Source organism: Lipotes vexillifer, unplaced genomic scaffold (assembly GCF_000442215.2).
Source record: "Lipotes vexillifer unplaced genomic scaffold, Lipotes_vexillifer_v1.1 scaffold668, whole genome shotgun sequence".
Taxonomy (NCBI): Eukaryota; Metazoa; Chordata; class Mammalia; order Artiodactyla; family Lipotidae; genus Lipotes; species Lipotes vexillifer.
Window position 1 is genome coordinate 3,620,615 of NW_006785319.1, and position 13,009 is coordinate 3,633,623.

The 13,009-nt window shown below is 41.2% G+C and overlaps 1 protein-coding gene across 1 annotated transcript in view; it reads left to right on the top strand.

Annotated features, from left to right (window-relative positions):
- Nucleotides 1-13,009, top strand: part of NEK1 (NIMA related kinase 1) — a 178,810-nt gene that overhangs the window by 128,472 nt on the left and 37,329 nt on the right. Inside the window, exons 23-25 of the mRNA XM_007457386.1 lie at nt 1,329-1,394; nt 1,478-1,706; nt 7,902-8,054. Of these exons, the coding sequence (XP_007457448.1) occupies nt 1,329-1,394; nt 1,478-1,706; nt 7,902-8,054 (448 nt within the window). The remainder of the gene's footprint in view (nt 1-1,328; nt 1,395-1,477; nt 1,707-7,901; nt 8,055-13,009) is intronic.

Below are 13,009 nucleotides of genomic sequence, written 5' to 3' on the forward strand. Positions count from 1 at the left end.
AAGTAACAAGTTTAAACTTGGAAGTATGTTTTGGGCATCTCTCTGAAATGTGAAAAACTCTGTTCTGAGTTTCAGGGAAAGGGGCTCATGGTGTAGAATTTCAGCCTAGAGCTCCGTAGGCAGAGGGGAGAGTCTGAGTCATATTACACATTACCCTGATTCTGTCCTTTCCTGGTCCTTGAAGTCTGCGCCTTTTATTTGTTGAATTTCACGAAATTTTTGCAGACAGCACTGACGTTATTGGCACACCAGTCTTTTACAGCCTTTGTGTTTATCTTGAAAATAAGATTGAGTGGGAAATACCAGCCTTGGTCACCCTCAAGGACTTGATATAGGAAGCCACTGTTGCTCAAGCAGGTGTAGTCTCTCTTCTCTCTGGTAACGAGCGTGTGCTGCGTTGTTCACTCCAACTTCAGATGCCCCTGTGCGGGCCCTTCCTGGTCCTCAATCTCACATCCCACGTAGCTGCTCACCTCTCTGGTCGTAGCGACTGCTAATGCCTGCCACTTTACTGGGTAAAATGCTCTTTGTCTGTTTTACATGTATTACTTTAAAACTGACCACTATTTAATAATACTTGAGGTAATCCATGTAACTAAATGGTTTTTCTTTATGTGTCTTCTTGCTAAATATCGCTTCCTTAAAACTTTGAGAACCGCTTTTCCTTGCCCTGAGTCTTCCAGATACCTTTGCTTTCGCAGTTTTCATAACTAGTAATTTCTTCTTTTCATATATTTACCAATTCTAGATCATCTAGATTACTCTGATTATACTAATCATAAAACAAAATTTATTTTATCTTTAGTACCAAGGACTCAGAACTCTTTATTTTTACTCTTTGCTTAGGGAGAAAAGCCAGTTCTCAATTATGTTTAGCAAGTAGTATGGCTTAATAAGAATATATGTACCTGAAACATAATGACAGCTTCAAAATAACACAGCCTGTCTTGAATTATTCATCCATCAAAACTTCCCTAACTCTGAGTATATGAATTAATTTTTAAAATTTCTACAGTAAATGTAAAATTACCAAGAATCAGGTGCCAAAGAGGAAGAGAATATAGTTAAATATGTGATCAAGCAATCCAAAAATATGACAAATAATTGAGAATTGGCTCTTCTAGTATATATTACCTCTATTAAATGATAATATGTAACTATTTCTCATTGCTGATAATGAAGAAAGCTGTGTTAACATTTTACAGGAATAAAAAGATTCACAAGGAGCATGAAATGTTAATGAAAACAAAAAGTAAAAATATCAAAAATTTTAAGGTGGACTTTTAAAATAACATTTTTTCTTACTCTGTCACTATCTGTGTTTAAAGGACAGAAGTTTGACTGATGCCCAAGAAACCTCAGAAGAAATGCAAAAGACTAACAGTGCTATTTCGGTAGGTGCAATTTTCAAATTTTCTCTCTCAATCATTTTACTTAATCGTATACCTATTAAAATACAACATTTTAACTGTTTCAGAGTAAGCGTGAAATACTACGTAGATTAAATCAAAATCTTAAAGCTCAAGAAGATGAAAATGGAAAGCAGAGTCACTCTGAAATGGGTGAAATAATTGTTCACGAAGACGCCAAAGAGCAGGAAAAAGAAAAATCGGTTTCATCGGATCGCAAGAAATGGGAGGCTGGAGGCCACCTGGTGATTCCTGTGGATGAATTGGCGCTGGACACGTCCTTCTCTGTGACTGAAAGTGCGTATGAGCATGCTCATGTCCTGATTGGTGCGGCCCGGCACGCTTAGAGGGGCTGAGAGAGGCTGGAAGGGTTTCTGAAACGTGGAGAAGACGATTCAGCTTTCACATGGCAAGGGTTTTCCACAACAGTCTGTAGTGTGAGAGCGGGAACTCACGGCGCACGTTTAGATTGTGTTACTGTACTTTAGGCCTTTCTCCCACGTTAGAGTCACCTGTTAGCAGGGGTAGTTCTTGGTGAGAATCAGAGTAGTGAACTTCAGCAAAGACTCAGAAGGTCCTGTCGGCATTGAGCAGGGGTGTCGAGAGGGTCTCACGCAGTGATCCCTTTGCGCAGTGATGATTCCTGAGCCCCTGCCCTTTTCTCGCATTGTTCCTGGCGCTGGAGGTGCAGCAGGGAACCAACAGACACATGTGCTCGTAGGGGGCTCACTTTCTAAAGGGCCGATCTGTCCAAGCTAAGTAAGTACAGTTCTACGTGTTTTCTGATGGACCGCTTTGGTAGAATTCTTTCTTGTGTTGGAGAAAAGTCCACAGGCTCCACAGCAAGCAGTTCTGTATTGAGTCCCACTACCTGCCACACACACTCCTGAGCAGTGAGGACACCACAGTGGTTGAGACGGACCCCCTCCCTGAGAGCAGAGTGCGTGTCAGGGCATTGGTCAGTCGCCAGGAGGTGGTTTCTGGATGGCGTGGCGTGCTGAGGGCTGAGACGCTTGAGATGCCATGAGCCCAGGACGCAGGGGAGAGCCTGGGACCCTGGGGAGCCGATGCAGCTAGCGCGGACCTGAAGGTGAGAATCCCCGAAGCCTCCGGTGAGCGGGCCCAGAGCACGGAGAAGCCGCAGCTGGAGCGGACCGTGCCTGCAGAGGGCTGTGTCCGCAGCCAGGTAGGAAATAGCTTAGGCTTTGCAGGCCGCGGGGACTGTGCTGCCGCTTCTCCACTCCGACACCGCTGCGCAGGAGCAGCAGCAGGCACTGTGCAGAGGCACTCGTCAGGCCGTGTTTCCAGGATGGTGTTTTTTTAGGGACACTGACATTGTGATTCCATAAAATTGGCTTTATAGCTTCTTTCTTCTCTCCAACTTCCTCTTTCTCCTTTGCTGTCTAGAGTGCTCATGATTGCTTCCTGGGGTGTTTTTATAACAACTGTCTTAGAATCCTTGTTAGATCACTCTCGCATCTGTGTTACATTGCTGTCGGCTGCTAGTAGCCACCTCCCGAGAGAGTTAGGATTTTCCTGGTTCTTCTGCTGAGTAATTTTGACTTATACCCTAGACATTCTGAATATTCTCTTACAAGGCTCTGGGTCTTGTTTACATCTGATGGAGAACATTGATAGTTTTGCAGTTGGCCCAGTTAGAGTCAGGTCCTGAGTTCCCATCTGCCTTCTGTGGCCTGTGCTTTCAGTATCGGCTCCTTTTTCAGAGCCCGGCAGTGCTGCTTTGACCTGTCCAGCTGTGTACCACGTGGTGACTGGTCTGGGACCTGGGTGTTCCTCAGTCTGCTGGCTCAGTTTTCAGTCTTTGATACACAACACAGGATCAGATCCACGTGTGCACAGGAGGTGAGCTCAGGTAATAGCAGTCAACTTCAGGAGGTTGCCTTCTGGAGTTCCTTTGTCTGCACTGTCTCCCCGGTGTTTTCTGTCTCTGGTCCTCTGGTCAGAAAGCTGAGGCTCTGGTTACCTCACTCTGCCCTGTGCTTGGAACAGGGTGGCCAAGAGCCGGAGGAAACAGCCCTGCTGTCTGGGTACCACGTCTCCACCAAACAGGACAGAAGCATCCTCTCCCCAGCTTTACGGGCTCTGGGTTCTGATTACCCGTGGCAGCGCATGGGGGCTGGAAAGGAGGCAGCGGAGGGAAGAGCGAGAGATCTCACCCTCTCTCTCTCTCCAGGCGTCAGGGTTCCCCGGCGTGGCCCTTGAGACAGAGTGGAAGGCCCCTCCTAGAGCTTCCTCTGTCCTCAGCCCAGGGCCCTCCCGTGGGTTCCTGACTGGGGAAAACGGGAGGGGATGGAGTGTACCGCGTGCTGGGGGCGCTTTGAGGTTCTGTCTTCTTCGCCCCTCCAGCTGCTGGCTGCTGCTCAGCGTCCTGTGCAGCTGCTCCTGTGCGGGTCCTGGTCCTGAGAACTGTGTCAGTGGGGGCACAGCTGACGCATGCTTAGTACTCCGTCTTCCCAGGAGTCAGAACTCCCATTATCCTTTAGACGTGTAAATACTAAGAAAAAAAGCGTTTATTGTACTTATCCATGTAGTTACCGTTTCTGCTGTTCTTAATTTCTTTGTTTAGATTTATGTATCCATGGTATCACCTTCCTTCTTTTAACATTGCTTGCAATGCAGGTGATAGATTCTTTCAACTTTTGTATATTGAAGAGTATTTTTACTTAATTTTATACCTTATTTTAAAATTAATATAGATTTAATTATATTATTTTATAAGGTATAATTTAAATTTTTCAAATTTAAAAATTGTATACCTTAACTTTTAAAAGATGTCTTCTCTGGGTATAGAGTTCTAGGTTGGCAGTGTCATTTTTGAGTGCTTTAACGATGTTTCTCTGTCGTCCTTTTAATCGCGTTGGTCCCGACAAGAAATCAGATTTATCTTTGTTTCTCTCTCCATAACATGCTGTTGTTCTCTGACTGCTTTTAAGGCTTGTGTTTATCACTGGTTTTGAGCCGTTTGACTGTGAAGTACCTTTACCACAGTTTTCTTCATGTTTCTTTTCCTTGGGCTTCACTGAGCATCTTGGGTCTGTGGTTTATCATTTTCATCAGATTGGAAACGTCTTTTCCAATATTTCTTCAGGTATTTTCCTGTGCTGCCTCCCGGTCCTCTGGGGGCTGCAGCCTCACGTGTATCAAGTTGTCCCATAGTTCACTGATGTGCTTTTCATTGTTTACGATTCTGTTGTTTCCTGTGCCTTTCATTCTGGATAGTTTCAAATTCACTTGTTTTTTTCTGCATTGCCTAATCTAGTATTAATCCCATCCAATGTATTTTTCATCTCAGATATTGTGGGTTTCGTCTCTAGAAGTTCGATTTGGGTTTAAGTATCTGCCATGTCTGTACTAAACGTTTTGATCATATGGAATACAGTTATAAAAACTTTATTAGTGTGCTTGTGTGAGAATACTAATGTCTGTCTCCATTCTGAGTCCATTTTCATTGATTAATTTTTCTCCTTATTGTGCGTCATATTCTTCTGCTTCTTTGCGTGATTGGCAATTTTTGATTGGATGCCAGACATTGTGAATTTTACCTTGATGGGTGCTAGGTTTTTTTGTGTTTCTGTAATTATTCTGGAGCTTTGTTCTGGAATGCAGTTAAGTTAGTTGGCCTCAGTTTGATTCGTTTGTGTCTGTTTTTAAGATTTGTTAGGTGAGATCAGGGCCGCATTTAACTTGAGTGCAAATTCTTCCTAGCACAGAGGGAAAGCCCTTCTGAGTGTCCAGTCACCACGAATTATGATATTTTCCAGTCTGGCTGCTGGGAACAAGCAGTGTTTCACGTCCTGTATTCCCTGTAGTCTCTCGGGTGGTTCTTTTCCTACCTGAGGTCGTTTCTTCACACATTGCTCCCTTCAGTGCTCTGCTGAATACTCAAGCTACCTTCTGGAAGTCTCTGGACTTCTTTTTCTTCTGCCTTAGTCTCCCAAGGGTCAGTCCCAGCTCTGTCGCCAGAACTCAGGGAATCTGCTGGGCTCTGCCTGGGTCCCCCTCCTGAGCTGCAGCTGGAAACTCCCAAGGCAGCAGGAGGGGCCGTCACAGGAGTTGTCTTGTTTGCTTCTCTTCTCCCAGGATCCATGTTCTTACCTCTTCTTATCTTACTTCTTGTCCATTGTCTTGAGACGGTGTTTTATATATTTTGTCCAGTTGTTTTGGTTATCCAGGCAATAGCATAACTCTGGTCACCCTGTTCTATCTTACTGAGAGTGGACGTACTTGAGACCAGTTTTTAGAGGCTGTTGCACTCACCTAGACAGAAACTGAAGACCTTAACTGAGAGATAATAAAAGCGGACATGTGTAAGAGATTCTCGAGGACAGACTTGTGAGGGCTTCACGGGAAACTATTCTACAAGTTTGTCAGGGCAAAAGCTTTGATGAGCAGATGAGGAAGCATCAGAATTAGGAAAACTGAGCGTGTGCTATGGATTTACAAGAAAAAGAGACAGCAGCAAGACAAGGGCTAGAATATCTGCACTGAGTTTGTCGGTAGAGGCATGGTGACCTTGATGAAAGCAGCGTTGCTACAGGGCTGGGGGCAGAAACCGAATCCAGGGATTAAGGAGCGCAGGAAGGAGGAGCCTCTTCCAGAAGCTAAGCTGTGAGGAGAAGAGAGACGAGGGTGGTGCCGGGTGGTGGAACCTTACAGAACAGAGCTTTGAGGATAAAAGTGCATCCCCGCACCCATTTTAGTACCTGTCTGACCTCGGTCGCAGTGCACATTGGAACCCAGCGTCCCTTCCGGTGCCTGCGCCGGCGCCCCGTGGCCCCCCTGCCTCTCGCTCTGTCCCTTCTGCCTTTGTGAGGCTCCCTTCCCGCCGCTGGCGCCCAGCCACTCTTTGTACTTCACAGCCCTCCTCCCCTCTCCTCTTTCCCAGGCCCTTTGCACGGCGGCCTCCTTTTCTTCATTCGGACCCTGTTGTTCCACTGCCCCCATTTCTGAAGCCCTCCTTGTAGCAGAGCTCTTCACAGTATTGTCTGTGTACAGCCGGGTGCTGGCTCCACACTTTTCCCCCACCCGCTTCACCCCGTTTCCCACCCACCCCCTTTAGATTGCTTTGGCACCTTTATCCAACACCACGTGGCTGTAAGTTATGGGTTGGTTCTGGGTTCTTTACCCTTCTTAACTATCCTTTTAAAAATTGTTCCTTATTGGTAATCATTGTCCCTGAACAAAACTGAAATTACCTGCTAATCTGCAGATATTTACTTTCATGGACTAGTACACAAAAAATTGTATTAACATGTATTTGGTCACCTTTGAAAGTTTATATGACGTACACTGTATAATGATATCCTGTCTATTACTGCTAGGTGCCTATATGCTTCATGTATTATTATCAAATGTTCTAAAGACTCAAACTTCAGTAGGTCCTTTTCTGGCTTTTGCTTTGGCAAATTTTAGTAAAAAGGTTTACCCCAAATTATTATTGTCAAAAAGAAAGTGTCAGTTGCCTACGTACGATAAATAAGGTAAAAAAATTTTCTTAGAAATACTTTTCTCTACTTTTAATCCATATGCACATTTACTTTAGGATATTTTTTCTATTCTCTTCAGTGAAATTTATAGAAGCAAAATATTAATTTATATTTTATCTATTTTTGTACTCCCCCAAGTTATTCTTAATTATCTTAGGTTTTAAAAAAAATTTTTCTCAAATAAAAACTTTACAGAAACATAATTTATGTTTTTTCCATTTTTATATTCCCTAAAACTAGAGTTTAATTCATAAGTGTTTTTTATATTCCCTGAAACTAGAGTTTAATTCATAAGTGTTTTAAAAGGCAACTTTAGATGTATTTATTATTAGTAGTATTAGTTGCTTTTGGTTTTTTTTCCTATCATTTATTATTCATTCCCTGAAAGTCCTTTTTTTGGGTTTGGTTTTGTTTTTTTATGTTGATGACTATTTATTATTTTTTTAATTTAATTTTTATTTGATATTGGAATATAGTTGATTTACAATGTTCTGTTAGTTTCAGATGTACAGCAAAGTGAATCAGTTGTACATATGCGTATATCTGCTTTTTTTAAGATTCTTTTCCTATATGGGTCTTTACAGAGTATTGAGTAGAGTTCCCTGTGCTGTACTGCAGGCCCTTGTTGTTTACCTATTTTATATATAGTAGTGTGTTTATGTTACTCCCAAACTACTAATTTATCCCTCCCCCACCACCTTTCCCTTTTGGTAACCATAAGTTTGTTCTTGAAGTCTGTAAGTCTGTTTCTGTTTTGTAAATAAGTTCATTTGTACCATTGTTTTAGGTTCCACATGTAAGTGATATCATATGATATTTGTCTTTCTCTATCTGACTTCACTTAGTTTGATAATCTGTAGGTCCATTTTTAAGCACCATCGTTATATTTTTTGTGTGAAGTAACCTTTTTTTCCTGTGAAGCACTCAGTTGGATAGAAGATCTTAAATCTGCCTTAAGATATTTTTTTTTATCTTTTTCTTCTAGAACATACAGTGGGAGAGGTTATTAAATTAGATCCTGGCGGATCTCCAAGAAAAGTCTGGGGAAAAAGTCCTACAGATTCTGTTCTAAAGGTACTTGGAGAAGCTGAACTACAACTTCAGACAGAACTATTGGAAAATACAACTATTAGAAGTGGTAAGCAGAGAAACTAGTTGTTTTTCTATACTAGAAATAATATTAAAAATGGAATTGTATTTTTAAAGATGTTTTAAATGAATTGTTTGTAATAGACTACCTTTTGTTATAATAATTTCCTAGTTAGCTGGAGAATGATTGCATTTTCTGGGGAGTTGTCTCAAATGGTAGTCTTGAGTTTTGATCTGAAGTAACTTGGGTGGGGTCTAAAAATAAAGGAAGAGGAAATGTATATGAGAGAGGGGGAGCCGGAAAAATAGAGCAGTCAGAATGCTGTTTCACATGAAGAAAGATGGAGTAGCAGTGCATTGAGATGAGTGGTGTATGTTTAATGGGGATTCAGGAGTCGAGTGGACTGAAGGACTAAAAGATATTGTCGTAGGTACGGCAGGCGTTATCCTAGGCCTGGGGGGATGAGTTGTTGTGAGGCAAGAGGAACACGCTTGTGGTCCATGAGTGTGGTGGGTCTCAGTGTTACAGCTACACAAAGAGGAGAGTGCTCCTGTTATCAAACAAGTGTTTTAGGAGTTAACAGCTTATTCACACCAAGAGGGAGTCGAAGATGGAAGTTGTGTCAAGGCTTGAATGTGTGTGTATTTCACTTTTCTGTGGGTTTATGCTCACTCCCACCCTCACTTCCTTTTTATCTGCCTCTCCTTAAAGCTTGGAGTGAAACTTATATCCAAAACTGACAGAAGAATAACCTGGGAGGGGAAGCTACTCACACTGTGTAAAAAGGAATTAGCCAGATGCTGACAATTAGCTACGGAAATGAACCTACATACTTATTGCATAAGTAGCAAAAGTAGGTTGTTCTTTCCTTATTAAGAGTGAGCCTCCCAGCCACTAATCATTATAGCATTTTTTTAATATTAAAGGGAGAAAAACCAATTTGAACAAAGTATATAAAACCATTTGTTTGAAAAAAGGGCAAGTACATGAGTGTGTATATTTGTAATCAGTTTGTTCACACTCTTGGGTCTGGAAATTGTGCTGTTGATGCCAAATAACAATCACAACCAAAAATAGAATAGTAGTAACAAATTCCTACACCTCAATATGAGCCTTTTCTCAAATGCTTCCAGGCGTTATTTAGAAAGAAGTACCTCCAGGCTAAAACATTTCAAAAATAATAAAAATTTCAGATTATTTGGTAGTCTAAAAGTCCTAAATATGTTCAGTCCCATTAGAACTATTACATTTAAATTCAGATTCCTCTTATGTAAAATTTTTATTGCTTAAATAAATGTAATAATGGTAAGAGTTAGGCAGTGGGAAAGCAGGACTTTCCTTCTCCATAGAAATAGTCCATCTACATAGAATTGGAACTGAATTTTTTTTTTATGATTTTTCTTTTTAAAAAATCATATTTACCAACTATTGAATACTTATTAGCTGTGCATACTATTATGTGTTTGGTGGTAAAGCTACAAAGAGTAAAAGATGGTCGTTGCTCTCAGAAGGCAGACACAAATCATAACAAATAAAGGGTAATATTGCATGAAAAGGGCAAGAATAGAAGTACCCACAAAGTTAAGAGGTAGTGCAGAGATGTTTATGAAATTGACTTTATCTGTGAGAGTGGAAGGCTTCCAGGCGCTGTCATCTGCCGTCTGTAAAATTTTTCTTCTAACTACATTTACTTACAAGAATATGCTCTGTGCTGAGATTTTAAGACAAAGAAGTTGCACTTGTTAGCATCACGGAGATCACATGTGGCAGAGTGTGTGGCAGAGGTGTCGCCTATGAAACGGTGTGGGCCCACAGCTGAGGAGGCTCTGGGTTGTCAGCACTGTTCTGTGTCATTGATGGTGCTGGGCTTTCTGGGTCAGGGAAAGCCACAGAGAGAGCAGGTGCTTTTGAGCTGGGCCAAAGATACAAAAGAGCCCACTGGGTAGTTAGGGGAGAGGACGAAATTCTAGGCAATTTGCAAAGATGCAAAGGTTTCGTTAACGTGTGTGAGAGCCATCTTCATGTGGTGGAAAGAAAGTTTTGGTTTCATCACTTGCCAGCAACCATGGGGCAAATTCCTCTGACTTTGACTTCCAAGTGCTCGGTGTGTAGAGTGGAAACACTGCCATCCAGGACTGTTTTGTGGATTAAATGACAAACAGGATGGACTTGTGTTGTCTTTAGTCTTCCAATCCTTATGTCAATGTCTCTTTCATCATTTTGATTGTTGAAGCTCTTTTGTGATAGATTCCTTAGGAGGAGCTCATGTGAACAATGCAGCCAAAGATTTTGCATGTTCATAAGTTTGTGTGAAGACTTTCTTCTTGAAGGTAGGTTTGGCTAAATATAAATCCTTGACTTACATTTCCTTTCCTTGAGTGTCTTTAATGGATAACAGTGTTGTATTGTGACATAAGGCATAGCTGTCAGGAAGTCTGGTGACAATCTTACTTTCTTTTCCTTTTAAATGACTTGGTCTTTTTGTTTGGATACTCAAAGGGTATCTTTTTCCTTAAAATTCAACTTCTTAAAATATATTTTGTTGTTGGGTTTTTGTTTTTGTTTTTTTAGTACATGATTGGTTGGTTTCTTTTCATAGACTTTTGTTTTAGAGTATTTTGGGGTTCACAGCAAAATTCAGCAGCAAGTACAGAGAGTTCCCATATACCCCCTTCTTCCACACATGCAGAGCCTCCCTAACCATCACTCCCCACCAAGAGTGGTGCATGTGTCACAGTTGATGAATTGACACCGACACATTATTATCACCCTAATCCATAGTGTACCTTAGGGGTTTAGTCTTGCTGTTGTACTTTCTGTGGAGTTTGACAAATATTTACTGACCTTTATCCACCATTTCAGTATCATACAGAACAGTTTCCTGTCCTAAAAAATCCCTGTGTTCTACCTGACTATCCCTTCCTTCTCCCAACCTCCTAGCAACCATTGATCATTATACTGTCTCCATAGTTCTGCCTTTTCCAGAATGTCATATGGTTGGAATCAGACAGTGTGTAGCCTTTTCAGACTGACTTCTATCACTTAGCAGTATGCATTTAAGTTTTCTCCATGCCTTTTCCTGGCTTGACAGCTCATTTCTTTTTAGTGCCGAATAATATTCCATTGTATAGATATACCACAGTTTGTCAATAAAGGTTATTTAATAGGTTGTTCACCTATTGAATAATATCTTGGTTGTTTCCAGGTTTTGGCAATTATGAATAAAACTGCTGTAAACATCTGTGTTCAGGTTCCTGGGTAGACATAAGATTCCAACTCATCCTGAGTATATGCCAAGGAGCCCAATTGTGATTGTATGGAGTAAGAGTATATTTAGTTGTGTAAGAAACCACCAGACTGTCTTCCAAAGTGGCTGTGCCATTTTGCATTCCCACCCATGGGGACTGAGAGTTCCTGTTGCTCCACATCATTCAGCAGCATTTGTTGTTGTCACTGCTGTGGGTTTTAGCCACCATAGTAGGTGTGCAGTGGTGTTGCCTTGTTTTAATTTGCAGTTCCCTAATGGCATACGATGTGGAGCATCTTTTCATAGGCTTCATTGCCTTCTGTATCTTCTTTGGTGAGGTGGCTGTTCAGATCTTTGATGCATTTTTCAATTTGGTTTGTTTTTGTTTGGGTTTGATTTTTTAATTCTTTTTGGTAACTCTGTAAGGTGATGGATTTTTTTTAATATAAATTTATTTATGTACTTATTTATTTTTGGCTCCGTTGGGTCTTTGTTGCTGCACGCAGGCTTTCTCTTGTTGCGGCGAGTGGGGGCTACCCTTCATTGTGGTGGGTGGGCTTCTCATTGCGGTGGCTTCTCTTGTTGCAGAGCTTGGGCTCTAGGCATGTGGGCTTCAGTAGTTGTGGCTCACGGGCTCCAGAGTGCAGACTCAGCAGTTGTGGCGCACAGGTTTAGTTGCTCCGTGGCATGTGGCATCCTCCTGGACCATGGCTCAAACCTATGTCCCCTGCACTGGCAGGTGGATTCCCAACCACTGCACCACCAGGGACGTCCTGGGTTGTTTTCTTATTTTTGTTCTGAGAGTTTTTTATGTATTTTGGTTAACAGTCCTTTGTTTTTATTTCATTTGTAAATACGTTCTCCCAGTCTGCGGCTTGTCTTCTCATTCTTCTAACAGTGTCTTTCACAGAGCAAAAGTTTTTTAAGCTAAATGAAATTAGCTTATTAAATGTCTTTCATGGATTATTATGCCTTTGGTGTTGTATCTAAAACGTCATTGCCAAACCCAAGGTCACCTGGATTTTCTCCTATGTTATCTTCTAGGAGTTTTATAGTTTTGAGTTTTACATTTAGGTCTGTAATCAATTGTGAGTTAATATTTGTGATAAGTGTAAAGTTGTTTATTTGCCTGTGGATGTCCAGCTGTTTCAGCACCATTTGTTGCTAAGAAGACTGTCCTTTCTCCTTTGAATTGCCTTTGCTCCTTTGTTAAATGTTAGTTGACTGTACTTCTGGGCTCTCTGCTTGTTCCATTGATTTGTTTGCTGTTCTTTCATTAGTATCACACTATCTTGATTACTGTAGCTTTTAGTAAGTCTTGAAGTTGGGAAGTGTTACTTCTCCAGCTTTGTTTTTCTCCTTCCATGCTTGTTGACTAATCTGGATCTTTGCATCTTTATGTAAACTTCAGAATCAGTTTGTCGATATCCACATAATAACTTGCTGGGATTTTAATTGGAATTGCATTGAATCCATGTATCAAGTCAGGAAGAACTGGCATCTTGACAGTATTGAGTCTTCCTATCCGTGAACATGGAATATGTCTTCATTTGCTTAGTTATTCTTTGATCTTTTTCATTAGAGTTTTGTAGTTTCTTCATCATGGTGTGTTTTTTAATATGCAGTTTCCAGTCTTTTTTAGGAAAGTATTCTTGAATTATAGTTTTTTGAGTTCTTTATTCTGTTCCTTAAGTCTACTTCAGGGACTTCTAGGTATATTTTGGATTTTTTTTTTTTTTTTTTTTTTTTTTTTTCC